This window comes from Rhinolophus sinicus, chromosome 17, assembly GCF_057876585.1.
Source record: "Rhinolophus sinicus isolate RSI-liver-muscle chromosome 17, RSI-T2T, whole genome shotgun sequence".
Lineage (NCBI taxonomy): Eukaryota > Metazoa > Chordata > Mammalia > Chiroptera > Rhinolophidae > Rhinolophus > Rhinolophus sinicus.
The window spans coordinates 36,953,038-36,969,307 of NC_142517.1; the positions used below are offsets into that span (position 1 = coordinate 36,953,038).

Here is a 16,270-nt window from a genome sequence, read left to right on the forward strand (position 1 = left end):
AATGACACGATAAACATGTCTGTTTGAAATGACAAAACAATTACCATTTCAGTTAAAAGGACAGTGACTTTTTAAATGTTCTTAGTCTAAAATTTATGTATTGTACTTTTTCAAAACAAAATATCTATGCTTGCTTTTCAATAATATATACTCACTGTCTTCTTTATGTTATTTCTTGAATGGAAGTCTAAAGAATCAACTCACAAATATTAAATCAATTTTCAAATAAAATTAGGCTTACTGTATTTTATTTTATATTAATTATATTTATATTAAATTAATTTTTCCTTGTGATAATAGTATTAAGTCACTGACTTTATTAACTCACATATTTTTAAATGCTTTTATAAAAACCATGCCCAGAAAAGGCTTGGTCATTATTTGTAATACTTCCCTATAACTTTTTTCTTTTCAATTTAGTAACATATTTGTAACACATAAAGGACCCAGAGAAAGTTTTATTTAAAACAAAAAAACCCTGAATATATCAGTTTCCATTTTATATAAGTCTGATCAATGGAAATACATTTCTCTTCCACTTACTGGGCTGGTATGCCCCAGAAACTGAATTTTTAAAGTCCTCATCTATTCATTAGTCCTCCAGACAGAGGATCCTTTGTTTAGCAGAGCATGGTAAAGAGTTTTTAAATATATGTGCCCAAAGGAATCCAGTAAAGAGTGAAGACTTCAATTTCTCTACTCTATGCAGCAATTCTGAGTTTCAGAGGCAGCCCTAGAGAAAAGAAGTGACACAGCCCAGAGGTAAAGAGAACTTTTGCTTTGGCAAAAGAAAGGAAGAGGGGCAATGCTCCTCATTTGGGAAAGAAATAAAAGTCAAATGTTAGGAGTGAGATTGCAAATTCAAAGAGAAATCAGAGCAAGAAGTGGCTAGGCGAAACTCCCCACTACTTCCATCAAAGATATAAATGAGGTCCTGGGTAGAGTGTTCGAGCTATTTTTATATAAATATTAAGTGGAAGGAGGATCCAGAAATTTTACACTTGGATGAGAACATCAGCCATCCTTAATGCTGCTGTACACAATTGGGGAGTATTGGTAGGTGAGGGCGGTGGTTAGTTAAATAAGAGAATGAAAGGTGGTCTTGAGGGTAGAGCGGGTAGAGTTGTGAAGAATGATAGTTGGCTTTTGCAACAATAGTTCAGTTGGTAATGATAAAGACCTGATCAAAACAACATCAGTAGGAATGATGAGGAAGGAAAGAATTCCAAACATCTCAGTGTAGAATCAATAGGATTGGTGGCTGATTGGCAGAGAGGCATGGTTGCAATTCCTCTAAGGTTTCTAATCATGAGTAACTGAGGGAACAATGATGCGACTATCAGAGTTTAAAAATGCAGTAAATGGGACAGGTTTTGTGGGGGAAGTGGTGATTTCTAGTTGGAAATTCGAGAGGTATCCAGAAGACAGCTGGAAGTAAACACTTATTCAGTATTTTGGAATTAAGCTGTAAGCATCAATGAGAATCCCCAGAATGTATAAAGAGAAGGAAGAAGTGAGCATGGATGTATGGGAGCCAGGAATATTTAAGAGCTGGGTAAAGAGAGAGGAGTCAAAGAGAAATTAGAAGGAAGAACCTAACATCATAAATACCAAGGAAAAAGAATAAGTCAAGAAGTGAGTTGTCAGTATTGTCAAATGCTTAATAAAATGCTAGCCAAAAAGGAGTCACTGGATTTGACATAAATTATTAATAGATGGTGGAGGTAGAAACCAAATTGTTGTAATCTAAGAAGTGAATGTCAGTGACGACATGGGGATAGAAAATTAAGGCTCTTCTGAAGACAAAGGTGGTAAGCCAGTAGTTTCAGAGGGAGTCGGTGTCGACAAAGGATTTTTGATCCCCATCCTAGTCCTCACCTAACATTTTGCATCTAGTAGGCACTCAGTATCTATTTGAATGCAATATTTTCATTTATAGACCAGCTCTCCTATGAAAAGAATCCAGTGTTCTCCAAATACAACAGTACAAAGCAGATCCATCATTTTGGATGGGGAGAGGGACTGAAGGAAATAGATTTCATATTCTATGGTATATTTTTAGTTAATTGGTAAGAATCATAACTTTTGTCTCACCCCCTCCTTGACCCCACACACTCTAATTGTAGGTAATAGAGGTGAAAGGAGCTAAACAGTTTGCTAATCCTGTTCCCTGAGTACAAAATTGCATAGTCCAATCAAGAACTTTAGCTATCTTACTTTATAAAAGATTAGGCATCAAGATACCATGATTTGCCTTAATTACACATTCAATTTTTATTAGGATCATATATAATATGAGAAACATGAATAATTTTTTTATAATATAATAAATGCTTGTAACATAACATTAAGTGAAAAAAAGGTTACCAATTACACATACAGTATGATCTCAAACTGGAGGGAAGGGGAAAATATGTAAATACAAATACACACAAAGTAGGAATAAATACTAGAGGAAAATAAACTAACATAATAACAGGTCTGGGCAGTAGAATTAGGAGCTTTTATTTTCTTCATCTTACTTTTCTGTATTTCCCCAGTTTTCTACAATTGAAAATGCTTTAAAATCTCCATGGAATTTCTATCTAAACACTTACTAGCAATTTAAGCCCATTCTCTTTGGTCTAGGTGGCTCTAAAATAACAATAGTTTTAACAGTAATTCACCATACGTGAAGTATGCTGCAGTCTTCTTCATTCCCAATTTCTTAGACTCTCTATTTGTCTCACTAGTTGGTTGTACTTTCCCTCGAGTTACGACTCCTGGTTTCGAAAGGTGAGTTTTAAGAAGTAACTTGGAGCATGGAATGGAGAATCCAAAGCTTGTTTTAGACGAGCCCTACCACCCTGTATATTGTGTGGAAAAAGATAATTGACTTAAATCTGGGCTTGGCCATCTACCAGCTGTGGAGCATTGGATAAATCAGTTCCCATCGCTGCAGTTCCCTGGGTTTTCCCATCTTTAAAATGCGGTTTATAGAATTTGCAGGTGGGTCATGTGTGGGGCAGGGCTCATTGGGAAGATAGGAAGTGCCACAGTCAGAGACGTCTAGCCTCCCGGAGCTCTCAGCGAGTCGCTCTGTGACAGGCTCCACTCCCAGGGTAGTGACTCTGAGGGGGTGGCGCCCGGGAATCTGTATTTGAGTAGCTTCCCAGGTGATGCAGATGCTCAGTCACGTTTGACAGCCAAGACTCTTTCCAACCCTCCTGTTCCCTGGTTCACCTCTCAACTTCCTGCCGGTCCCAGCGATTTCCCGTTCCCGCAACAAAGGGAGCGGAGGGGCGGGGAGAGAGGGCGCCGCCGAGTCCCGCCGGGCCTGCCCGGGGTCCGGCCTCGCGCCCGCCTTTCCACCCTCGCAGGGCGCCGGCCGGCGGGTTACATAACGGGACCTGCGGGACGCTCTCGCGAGGTTTCCAGCGCCCTCTCCTCGCTCCACGTCAGAGAGAACCGGGCGGAGCGGCCAACATGGCGGAACGCAGGCGACACAAGAAGCGGATTCAGGTAGCCAAGTCGAGTCCGGGGGTAGGGGCTTCGGGGCGCTCGGAAGTGGAGGGAGCGGGGAAAGCCCCCTGAAAAGGCGCGCGAAACCGACGGCGAGGTGGGGGGGGCTTCCGCCGCGAGGCCGCCGGCTGCCGGCTGCGTCGTCGTGAGGGGCCTGAGGGGCCTGAGGGAGGGTAGTGGTGGCGGCGGCGGAGCCTGTGGCCGAGGCGCTGGGACAGCGGCAGAAAGGAGGAGGCGCCGCTCTGGGATCGGCGGCCCGGGGTTCCTGTGGCCGCGCCGGCCCCGGCCTGCGCTGGGCGGTCAGCCTCCTCCCGGCTCCGACAGCGACCCTCCCCGGTCTCCCCGCCTCCCTTCCCGACCCCGTCCGCTCGCCTTAGCGCTCTCGAAATTAAGGCCACGGTAATTAGGGTAGAAGGAGGAGGCTGACCTAAAGCCGCCAGTTCTTTGTGCGCAAACAGAAGGACGGTGGAAGGGGGAGTGATGTGTGTTTGGTCAGCTGTCCCCGGGGCCCGGGCGGCGATCTGCCTGCCCAGCCAGATGTTCAGTTGCGTTTACCATCTTTTCTCCTCAGTGTTATTAGGTTAATCGTCCAATTGCAGCTCTCCGGCTTTCTTTTGGGCGACACAGTGTAAATAAACACATCCGCGCTGATACTGTAACGAGCTGGTCGCGCCCAGAAACCTTGCAGAGTGTGTCATCCTCATAACCTACATATCATCCCTCCTTCATTCCATATGCATGTCATCTGTGCATTTCATCCCTGCGATTCCTCCCCTGTTGTTCTTGCTCTTTACCCAGAGGATTACATATGTGGCACATCGTAGAGTCAGGATGTCCGTTGCCTCATCAGCTCATGTGCCTAGAAACCTTGATATATCATCATAAATTGATAGCATGTTGTAAATTGTTAATACACTAATCACAAATTGTTACACTCATTATTGTATCTCTGTTCCTTACTATTTCTTTGTTCAGAATCACTTTTTCTGTCTAATGTTTTATTCCTCCATTTAAAACAAAAACAAAACTGTTAATTGGCTTACAACATACGTGACTGGAGTTAAAATTCTGAAAACTTTGGAGTGCTAGAAGAAAAGATGCTACTGATCAATAAATTTGGAATTTTGGAATTGGGCAGAAATAAAAAAGTAGTTCCAAAGAGGGTAGGAAGGGGATCATAAAGAGACAAATTCCCCTGAATTCAGACAGGTCATAAAACCAAGGCTTAAGGTTATTATGGAAGAAATTTCTAATTATACTATTCCTAGCCTTTCAAAATTTAGTGTTATTGTTTAAGTATGAATATATAAGACTTTTATTAGAATTTGTATTGAATTTGTCAAATTTGTACTTACTGTTCTCATATTTACACATTACATTTTGTGCTATTTAACAAACACTTTTTACAATTTCAGCAGTTGTTTAATATTGTTGTGAAGGTGATCCTAATTCACTTTTTAAATAGCTATTTTATTTCAACTGTGATTTTATATTAAATAGGAAAGTAGACTAAGAAGCTTTATAATCGTAGTGGTTGGGAGCTAAAGCTTGAGCCAGACTACCTGTTTGTACCCTAGTGTCACTGATTGTTAGCTGTGTAACTTTGGGCAAGTTACCTAACTTTTTACCTCAATTTGCAAATCTGTAAAAAGGAATATTTACCTTAAAAAAAAAAAAAGGAACCTCATGGGTTGTAGGGTGGTTGTGAAAAAATACATTAAAAGAATGTAACTCCTTCCTTTTCCCCCTTCCCCAAGGATGAAGGATTTAGGATGGTTTGTTTTGGTTTTTGTTAAGCAATCTGACACGCCAAAGAAAGATTAACACCTATCCATTCAGTAAACCGTTAGATTGTGAGTTCCATAAAGTATAGCTATTTACTTACTTATGTTTATTTAAAGATCAGATAAGTATTTGAGGATCTGATTGTTACAAATCAGCTTGCATACTGCTAAATCAAACTGACGTTTATTTTCCCATCCTCGAAGTTTTCTACATAGCTGTGCTAAAATATTGTAAAGATCCTGGGAGTGCTACTTGGAGTACTACTATGCAGTCTTAACAAATTATTAAAAATACACAATATCTTATACATTTTCTTGGTTCCCCCTATCCCCCACCAAAGACTCAGAAACTCTGTACTATTGGCATCACTTTAGACAAAAAGATCAAATATAGTGACAAAGTCCAGTTTAAGTTACAAAAAAGATTCTATTGTAAGACTTTTGGGCAAAAGTTCTGTAATATTAACTGAGTTTCCTGTTGTTTGTTATTTGATGTTTCCTGTTCAGAAAAGATTTTTATGTTTAGTAGATTTGGTGACCTTGAAATGTAATATGTACATTGGGGAAAATGATTGATACAGACAAGTTCAGGGTTTTTAAAAGGTGGCTAATTCATTTACTTTATCTAGGGTAGCATACTTTCAGGGATTGTGATATCCCATCAAAGTTGGAAGCAAGAGGACTGTTTTGTCACATTTCCTTCTTGGACTCACTTTACAGGTCACTGAAGACCAGAAGTGAGCTAGTGAGCACTCACGTTATGTTGGGAACTTTTAATGATTGAGATTCTGAAATGAGAGTGATCTCAATCTAAGGAAACATTTGAAAACAAATAATTTTAAGTTATTTAAAAAATGCAATTAGGTAAGTTTTTAAGAACATATAGTAAGTACTTATAGGTTAACAAAGTGCTGCTTACTAGAAAGGTTGATTTAGAATCCTAGTATCATGAAATTTTAGAGTGGAAAAGGATTTTCAAATAGTAGGGTTTGTTTGGAATCCTTTTGCACAAATGCAGTTCTTCTATAAACAGAGTGGTGAGCCCCAAAGCCCTATCACTTCAGTACCCCACTACCATCATCCCGACACTCCATAGTCCTTTAAGCTACGTTTAGGGCCTTGATCGAAAAGTATTACTAGGTATAAAACTTACTGCTTGAAACCATCACCCTCATTTTACAGATAAACAGGTTGGGTGAAGTTAGTATATGACGACCCAGGATCACTCATCAAGGTAGTAAAACCAGATTTAGATCAAGTCTTTTAATTCCATGTTGAATGTTCTGTCCACCTCACCATTGATAAAATAAAAATAAATTCTTCTGAAATCCTTTAATCATGAAATCTTTATAATAAATGATATGACATAAAGACTTAACATGACTTATCCCTGCTAAATAGAGAATCATCTATTTAGTATTCTGCTTATGTAAAGTATGGTTGAGTTTTGGGACATTAAATGGCTTACTAATTTTTAGAACTTTTATAACCTGCATCTCAGTTAATTTTGTTTTGCACCCATCTCTGTCCTCCTGGCAGTTAAATCCTGACATTATGCATGGGTCTATATGCTTAATTTCAGAAAGGGGAACAAAAGAGAAGGTTTAGCAATGTACAATCTGACTCTCTGGGACCCTCTGAAGAAAAGAAAAGGAACCTAGGAAGCCAGTCCTAAGTGAAAACTCCACCCAGAGGTTTAATGGAGGGCTTACAATAGTGAAGGAAGGACGCATTGCAGAAGGGCACTGCCATAGTTAAGACAGATTTGTAGAACTTTAATAGTGATGTGTTTGTGACTTTAAGCAAATGATTTATGTGAGGTCTGCTCCATTTTTCAGATGTTATTCTGTTAACCTATTTGCATTTTCACAAATGTTTTATACTGTTTATATGAAGATACAAATTCAGTTTGTGAACTAACCTTTTTTATTGCTCAATTTACTTGACAAATCATCTAAGCATATTTCTATTGAATATAGCAATTTAAAAAGTCCTTATAAATAAAAAATTTTGTAAGATTGCATGAAGCCTATGGCTTACTGACTTGATCCAATCTTTTCTCAAAAAGTACTGGCTAAAATAATACGTAGTTAGAAATGGTTAATTCCTATTTCATTTAGTATTTGAGTGTTGCTGTATTCTAAAGTACAAATAGTATTTGTTAAATAATTTAAAAAGAGGGTTCTAGCCAAACTTTCAATGTATATAATTTTGGATTGTGGGTTGCGGCAGCCAGCATCTTGGTATTTGGGTGCAAAGATGGCAGTCCAGCCTCAGAACATTGGATCTTTGCTTTCTCATTCTAAGACATTTGAGCTCATTTATCGAGCTATTTAAAGTTTTCTTCATTTGAGGGTTGATGAGCTGATTTCTCTTTTATTAGTGGGTCATGCTATTCCCAAAAGGCCTTCACTTTTTGTTAGAAGGTTTTTAGAAAAGTTACGAAAATATTCTGAAGATTTGTTCACATCAAAAGGAAGAAAAGAGGGGAGGTGCTATAGTCTAATGTATAAACAGGAAGAGAGTAAGACTTTTATGCTCTTCAGGCTGCATCAGGGGAGTGGTGAGAGTGAAGACTGGGGCAGGATCTTCTATATAACCAGCTTCCCATGGTCATGTTCTCTTGGTAGTCTTATATAGCAAACTTTCTGGCTTTAAAGCCCCAGCAGATGGCACAAATGCTATACTTTTTATTAAAGATAGCCTACAATATGTGTAACTTATATGTGGTGCAATGAACATTTATTTCATAATATTCCACAAAGGAAAATAAAAACTTTTTTAAGTATTTGAACTTCAAGGAGCAAGGAAGGTATCAGTTCTGTTATACCAATATCTTGATAGAATCCACTGCTTTTCTAGTCACAATTCCAAGGGAAGATACTGATACTTTTAAAAAGTATCATTAAATAAGTAACTCTGTATCTAGTTGGAAGAGATTACCCAAGTTTTGTCCATGTTTTCTGGGTCTCTTCTGTTCATTGTTACTTAGTAGTTCTTTTACCATGGAGGGGAGAGGAATGGAAATAGAATTGCAGTTGACTCTTGAACAACACGGGATTGAACTGTGCGGGTCCATTTATACACAAATTATTTTCTTTCTTTTTCCCCCCCTTTTCTTCCGCCTCCACCCCCCACTCTGGTTCAAGCCATTGCTTCTCCATCTAGTTGTGTAGGACACAGCTCCCTGACCCATGCTGGTATTATGAGTCTTACACTCCCCCTAGCTGAGGCAGTCGGTCACCAGTCATTGGTGGGCCACTCACAGTAGGCTGCCAGCCACTCATGCATTGCAGCACAAGGTAGCCCATGGCAACACTCAGCAGCCCATGGCAGCTCACGCTAACCTCTGCTGCTCACGGCAGCCCAGCTCTAGGGAGAGCTATTGTTCACAATTATAGCTGTAGAGGGCGCAGCTCACTGGACCATGTGAGAATCCAACCGGCGACCTTGGTGTTAGGTAGCGTGGTGCTCCAACTACCTGAGCCACCGGGCCAGCCCCACAACTTATTTTCAATAAACATACAGTTTGCCTGTGGTATCCCCATGTTTTGCATCTGTGGATTCAACCAATGGATCCGTGGTTTTGACCACATGCATTGATCTATACCATTTTATACAAGGGACTTGAGCATCTTAGTATTTTAGTATCTGTTAGGGGGTCCTGGAAGCAATCCCCTATGGATACTGAGGAACAACTGTAGTTAAGTTTTGGGGGAAACCAAAAGTTACGCACAGATTTTCGACTGTACAGGGAATCAGTGCCCGTAACCCCGCATTGTTCAAGGATCAACGCCGCTTGTGTCTATTTTGCAATGTGGAAATGAGTTTGGTGAACTTGAAGTTAATTGTTAAAATTGGTTTAAAAATGTGGGTTTACGTATTGTGTTTCCCCAAAAATAAGACCTAACCAGACCATCAGCTCTAATGCGTCTTTTGGAGCAAAAATTAATATAAGACCCGGTCTTATTTTATTATAAGAAAATAATAAAATAATTTATAATAAAATAAGATTTTATATATACAATTTTATGTTATATATATGTAAAATAATTTATAATAAAATAAGACTGGGTCTTTGTAATATAATGTAATATAATATAATGTAATATAATACTGGGTCTTATATTAATTTTTGCTCCAAAAGACGCATTAGAGCTGATTGTCCAGCTAAGTCTTATTTTCCGGGAAACATGGTAGCAGATTCCCTATTGTATAATAATAGAATGGATTTTTCAGTTTCTCGTGTAGCCTAATAACCAGACTTTACATGTGATGCCTCTTTCAACAATCAGTAGATTAATGCATTTATGCCTGTGTTCAGTAAATGGTTTAATTGAGTGTTAGCATGAGTGTAGACTTGTCATGACTAAAGTGGATATGATTGTTTTTTCCCCAGAATCACTTTCCTCCAAAATTTCTGTTATTGAAAAGCTATCCTTTCAGTTGATCAAATTAGAGATCTGACAACTTTTACTCAGCCATTTAATTCATCCTTTATCATTGAGTCCTATCTTTTCTACATTTGAAATGTTTCAAATATCCACAATCCTTCCCATTCCCAGTATCACATCTCGTCTTACTTGAATATTAACTAGTTCCCCCACCTTGTGCATTTTTTTCCAATTCATTCTACACACAGACACCAAAATAATGTATCTAAGTCATTTTTTCTACTTATTTCCTAATCAACAACTGCTAATGGTCATTCTGCTACTTACAGGGCAAAGCTGACATTTCTCAGACTGCCTTGAAGCTCTTTAGCCCTATTCTACTTATATATACTTAACCTCACAATGCTTCCTAACTTGTCTCTACTAGAGCCAAATTTTATGCTCATTCTCAGCCCTAGTGGTCATGCTATCCGTTGAACTTACCCCAAACTTGTTCATCTTTCAAAATCCAGCCCCCTCTTCCAAGAGTTCTTTCATAGTTGTTCTCACTTACATTAATAATCCTGCTCCTTTGTGTACTCCTAAAATAGTTTTTCTACCACTCATTTTGAAAAATAACAATTACTGTTTTGGATAGTTGTAACAATGTATAGGTATCATGCTTTGCACATTTTTGGTATTAACTGTAGCACCCACAGATGTTATAGGAGATCTGATACTTAAGTTTGCAAACTTACATGGCAGCACTGTACAAACAGCTCGGTAAGGTTTCATAACCTTGGTATATCAGTGTCTCACAGCTGTGTTCGTGTTGACGTGTGGCGGTGTCTTGCTGAGTGGCATTCATTATTGTTGTTGTGTGTTTTTGTGTCCTGTCGCGAGAATGTCTGAGCTTGAATTAGAGCAACGAACAAACATTAAATTTTGTTGTTAAACTTGGCAAGAGTGGAAGTGAAATCAGGGACATGTTAGTCCAAGTTTATGGGGATAATGCTATGAAGAAAATGGCAGTGTACAAATGGATTAAATGTTTTTCTGAGGGTAGAGAATGCGTCACTGATGAAGAGAGGTCAGGGAGGCCAGTGACGAGCAGAACTGATGAAAACATTGCAAAAATTTGTTGAATTGCGTGTCAAAATCATCGACTGAGTGTGAGAAGCATAGCAGACCAAGTAAACATCGATAGAGAAACAGGAAAATCTTAACGGAAAATCTTGACTTGTGCAAAATGGTCCCGAAGTCGCTCACTGATGAACAAAAGCAAAGGAGAGTGGAAGTTTGCCAAGACCTTTTGGAGAGGCAAGATGATGTTTTGGGCCATGTTACCACTGGTGAGGAAACGGGTGTACCAATATGACCCTGAAACAAGGGGTCAAAGTGCACAATGAAAGTCAGCCAATTCTCCATGACCAAAAAAGTTCCGTCAGTCCAAATAAAGAGTCAAAATGATGTTGCTAACCTTTTTTCATATCAGAGGGATTATTCATTATAAATTTGTACCAACTGGACAGTTAATCAGATTTACTGTTTGGAAGTGCTGAAAAGGCTGCGTGAAAAATTTAGATGAAAACAATCTGAACTTTTCGCCAACAATTCATGGCTCTTGCATCACGACAATGCACCAGCTCACATGGCACTGTCTGTGAGGGAGTTTTTAGCCAGTAAACAAATAACTGTATTAGAACACACTCCCTACTCATCTGATCTGGCCTCCAATGACTTCTTTCTTTACCTGACGATAAAGGAAATATTGAAAGGAAGACATTTTGATGACAGGACATCAAGGGTACTACGACGACAGCTCTGATGGCCATTCCAGAAAAAGAGTTCCAAAATTGCTTTGCAGGGTGGACTAGGTGCTGGTGTCAGTGCTTAGCTTTCCAAGGAGAGCACTTTGAAGTTGATCGTAGTGATATTCAGCAATGAGGTATGTAGCACTTTTTCTAGGATGAGTTCGCGAACTTAATTGTCAGACCTCGTACACTGTCAGGTACTGGAAGTAGAGGAGTTGGGAAATGCAAGGGAAAAAATATGAGAAGTAGCTGCCAGGTGACTCAACAACCAAAGCACAGGCTTTTACTTCATCTAACAAATTACTCCTTTTCAGAATAAAATTAAAGCTGAAACCTTGGTTTGTTAATTGTTTCTTATTTTCATCAAACATAGCTAAATTCAGTCTTATCTGAAATTTGTGGGGGAAAAAGATGATTTAGGTAGTTTATTTTTTTCCTATTTCATGTTAGAATGTCTTGCCTGAAATATAACTGTCTTTAGGGTTAATTGTTCTCAGTATCCTATATTCTTGGCAGATAATTCTTTACTATTATTTGGCTCTTTATTCATTTAAGAAGCAGACCTTCCTGAAATCAGTCACATTTAGATCATATATTTCTGGAAATATTACTTGAGTGCTCTATATATCATGCTTAAACATGTAATTAAAGATAGTACTTTTGTTTCAGTAACTTACAGCAATAAGACAACTTCTAAAAGTAGATATTATATATAAGATACATCTAAAGTAGACTGCCTTTGTTTTCTTCAGTATATATTTGGGGAGAATAGGTACACAGGAGGAATTGTCAAATTAAAGAAGTAGTTCATAATGTAAGGAATAAAAGGAGTATGGGGAAGGATAAACAATGAAGAAAATAATCGATAGGAAATTTGGAGAAAGAAATGGAAGAAAGAAGGAAGGATTAAAGCAGACTTTCCCAAACTCTTTGTGCACTTCCATAAACAGTTCTTCAAATAAGATTGTAATTTACCTGTCTATTGATTGTTTATTTTTGCTTTACCCCTACAAGTGAAGAAAAGAAAGACAAGGTGAGAAAGGAGTCCCAGACAGGATCTAGAGTTTACAACCACAAGGGGAAGGGAAGGGACTACAGATCTTCAGTGTCTCAGATCTCAGATAGCTCCGGGCTCCTACATTTAGGGGACAGCTCTCTTTGGTTAATGTGAGAACTCCGACGATCTGTTGTCCATTGTTCAGGGTACACAGCTTTGGCTGTTTGTTATTTAACATTTATTTATGTCACCTGTTTCTACTTACTTTGACTTTTGGGCCCTCACTATTAGCAACCGCTAATCTTTTAAATTATTGTTTTGTGGCTTAGAAAAAGAGACCAGGCATGAGTGAAGGTGAACTAGTGCAGTGTAGCTACCATACTGGAAAAACAGCTCAAAATAAATGCCTTGCAGATGAGGCCAAGAGGTACACAGGGTTTGGCTCTATCAACTTGTATTTGAAAAACATGTAATTTAAAACATCTCCACCCTGGCTTTTGTGTACATTACCAGGTCTACTCCAGAGAAAGCTTGAAAGAAAGGCCTATACTCCACTTAAAAAGATTTACGGAACAGATCTGTAAATTATTCTTCAGTGCATGAATTTCTCAAGTAAATGATTACATTACATTAATATTCTTACTTTGCAGGAAGTTGGTGAGCCATCTAAAGAAGAGAAGGCTGTAGCCAAGTATCTTCGATTCAACTGTCCAACAAAGTCCACCAATATGATGGGTCACCGGGTTGATTATTTTATTGGTAGGATTACATCAGTAAAATATTAGTGTATATATCTTATGAAGATGCCTAAATTTGGTATATGTAGATGTGTTAAAAGTGCTTTCAAGTGTGATTGGTGAAGCTGGGTGATGGGCATATGGCAATTACTCTATTGTGTCCTTTTATGACTGAAACTATCAATAATACAAAGATAAAAGAAAGTGCTTTATAATAACATTTGTTGGAAATTTTTAAAATAGGGTTTATTTTCAGTATTAATACTACCTTTTATTCAGCTAGAATATGTATTTAAAGATATTCTTTTTGAAAAACGAGTAGAATTCAGTATGAAACAAGTCTGTTGGAATTAACTCAGGAGCTTTGGATTGTCACATAATCCAAACACCCTCATTATAAGCTAATGTCATCTATAACGTAGCCCCATAACTTATAAATAGTGGTTGAATTTGCCTGTCTGACCCATTAAGATTGAATTGCCATTATAGAGAAAAATTCTTTTATCTTTCTTTAGTGTTAGATTAATGATTTTGATAGTCATTAAAAGTTTAGAAAACTTGACATGCTGTTCACTTCAGAACTAATATAATTAGTTTCTTCTAGTGACAGTAATAGATTGTTCACAGAGCTTATTCCTCAGTGGGTTACAGTAAAGGATGATGACAGAATTTCTGTTACTGTGGGAGCGGAAGATGTTTGGTTTATTTATCCAACAATTTATTGTGATTATTTGATAAGAGTGATGTTTACATTTATTTTGAATTTTTCTTTAGAACAATTCCCCATTAATTTGTCTTGCTTTAGTTAATATTTTTGAATGTCATTTATTTCCCAGGATTACTTCAGAAAGATGCTTATCGATATGCTTCACAAATTGAGGTTTTGAGGAACCGTTTATCATGATCATGTCCGACTTAAATTTTCTGTTGAACTTGGGTTTATTTTCTGATGCCAGAATGTTGAAATTTGCCTTATAAAATATTATTTACGTAGACATAAATTTCCACGTATACTAAATTTAAAATAATAAATTTCTTCTTTAGCTTCAAAAGCAGTGGATTGCCTTTTGGATTCAAAGTGGGCAAAGGCCAAGAAAGGAGAGGAAGCTTTATTTACCACAAGGGAGTCCGTGGTGGACTACTGCAACAGGTAGTGTTTGTTTCTTAGTGAAGGATAACTGAACAGTAATGTAATAATATTCTCCATAGTCCTGAAGCTCTTTACTCATTTTCATTATTAAATGTAGTGTTATTACAACATAGCTCCAACAGAGCTTTTACATGCCGACTGGCCTTCTTCAGTACCTCTGGGAATACGTTTATTTGGTATTAGGCTATTGTATTTTTATAATTTTTGTGTTCTATTGCATTTGTGCATTTGCCAGGCTGACTCAACTGGAGGGTCAGCAATAAAAATCACACACCAGCGCCTACAGTAAACAAAAAAGCCTTTCATTTTTAGAATAAACAGTTGGGGAGCCTTTTCCAAACCTTGTCGGGGATTCCCAATAGATATGTTGTTCCTGGGTTTTTTTGTTTGTTTTTTTAGTGCCTACACACTGAGCTTTTAGCTGGTACCATTCTCTGTTTTGTGGCTGTAAAATCAAGGCAGCTGCAACATCTGCCTTTTCTTGACTCCAAGATGAAGTACATACAGTTCAGTAGCATATCCATGTTTTTCATGATAGGTACTTCTCCTTTGGGAAAAAATTTTTGATAGTGAGTGGTATATAAACATCACTTTCCTCTTGGAAATAAATATGCTGGTTTCTCCTTCCATTTTTTTTTTCTTGGTTTAAATAATTAAGCATATTTATTAAGATATTGATAAACCAAATTTTGTTTTTGTGACACTGAAGTTAATAAGTTCAAATTTGACATTTTAGATTATTTTATATGTTTGGTAGGGAGGTACACATTGCAGTTTACTAATACATTGTTTAATGGCATTTAAAGTATCAGCCACATGAGACTTCTCTTAAAAACTACTATTTCACAACCTTGCTTCTAAAGCTGTAAAGTTAAAGAATTATTTAATATTCTTAATATTTGTAGTTGCCAAAAACTAGAGTCACAAATGGACTTTTCAGAAACAATGAAAATTTCGTTGTTGGGGCAGAGCTAACAGTCGTGTAGCTGGTATGTTCCTTTACAGCCATTTGTGTATTTAGAACTCTTAAAGTGCCCAACCCTCTGAGGAGAGCAGTCAGTATTAAAGTGCAAATTTCCCTGTCTTGCCTCAAAATAGATTTATTTTTTACATATGATGTAAAAATTAAGAGATGCAATAAATGCAAAAAAAGGCAAGTTAGGTAAGTTAACCAAGGTCACATAGCTAATAAGTGTCAGAACTGGAATTCCAAATTCAACAGTCTGGCTCCATAGTCCATTATCTTAACCACTGTGTGCTACACTATCTCCTCCAACAAAATGATAATGCATTTAATAAAGCAGAAATTAAGGTGAAGGATTCACTTAAAAGTTTGTGAAAGACCTACAGTAACAGCTTTTTTTGTAAAAGCGAAAATCTTCTTCACATTTCTTTAGTGTAGCGAAAACAGGAAAGCAAAGTGGAGTAAAGCGAATTTTTGAAAAGCGAGGGGTACTCTTTGCTTTACACCACTTCACCTGACAAAATATTTCATAGGAATGCTCATTGGATAGCAGAGAAACCAGTATTATTTGAATACTAGGTTGGTGAGCCCAACCCTCCTGGGAGAGCAGCCAGTATTAATCCACATCTCTTGATCTTTTAGGAGCCTCGACTCCTTGTTACAGGAAAAGCCCAAAAGACTTGAGTACAGAGACTGTCCTAGAGATACACTCCCTTTTCATTGTATATGTTATTCCCATGCGTGTCAGGTTGTTTGTGTCCTTTCTGCACTAAAATAAAGCATAACTACCTAAATTCTTCGAAGCCACTTCTAATACACCCATGGACGCCTCATGATGGCCAGCCCTCGTGGGTTCCTGCTTGACTACAGACAAAAGCACAAAGGGGCACTTGTGCAGTCTCATTTGCTGAAGCTACTAAGTGGGCTTAAGGGAGTCTGAGGAAAAACAA

General features: G+C 38.0%; 1 protein-coding gene across 2 annotated transcripts in view; it reads left to right on the plus strand.

The window, feature by feature from the left end:
• Window positions 1–3,141: 3,141 nt before the first annotated feature.
• The window catches only part of SEC62 (SEC62 preprotein translocation factor), a 30,188-nt gene continuing 17,059 nt past the window's right edge, over window positions 3,142–16,270 (plus strand). For both annotated transcript variants that reach the window (XM_019735475.3, XM_019735467.3), the window contains exons 1-3: window positions 3,142–3,501; window positions 13,120–13,228; window positions 14,251–14,356. In XM_019735475.3, the coding sequence (XP_019591034.1) occupies window positions 3,466–3,501; window positions 13,120–13,228; window positions 14,251–14,356 (251 nt within the window). In that variant the 5' untranslated portion in view covers window positions 3,142–3,465. The remainder of the gene's footprint in view (window positions 3,502–13,119; window positions 13,229–14,250; window positions 14,357–16,270) is intronic.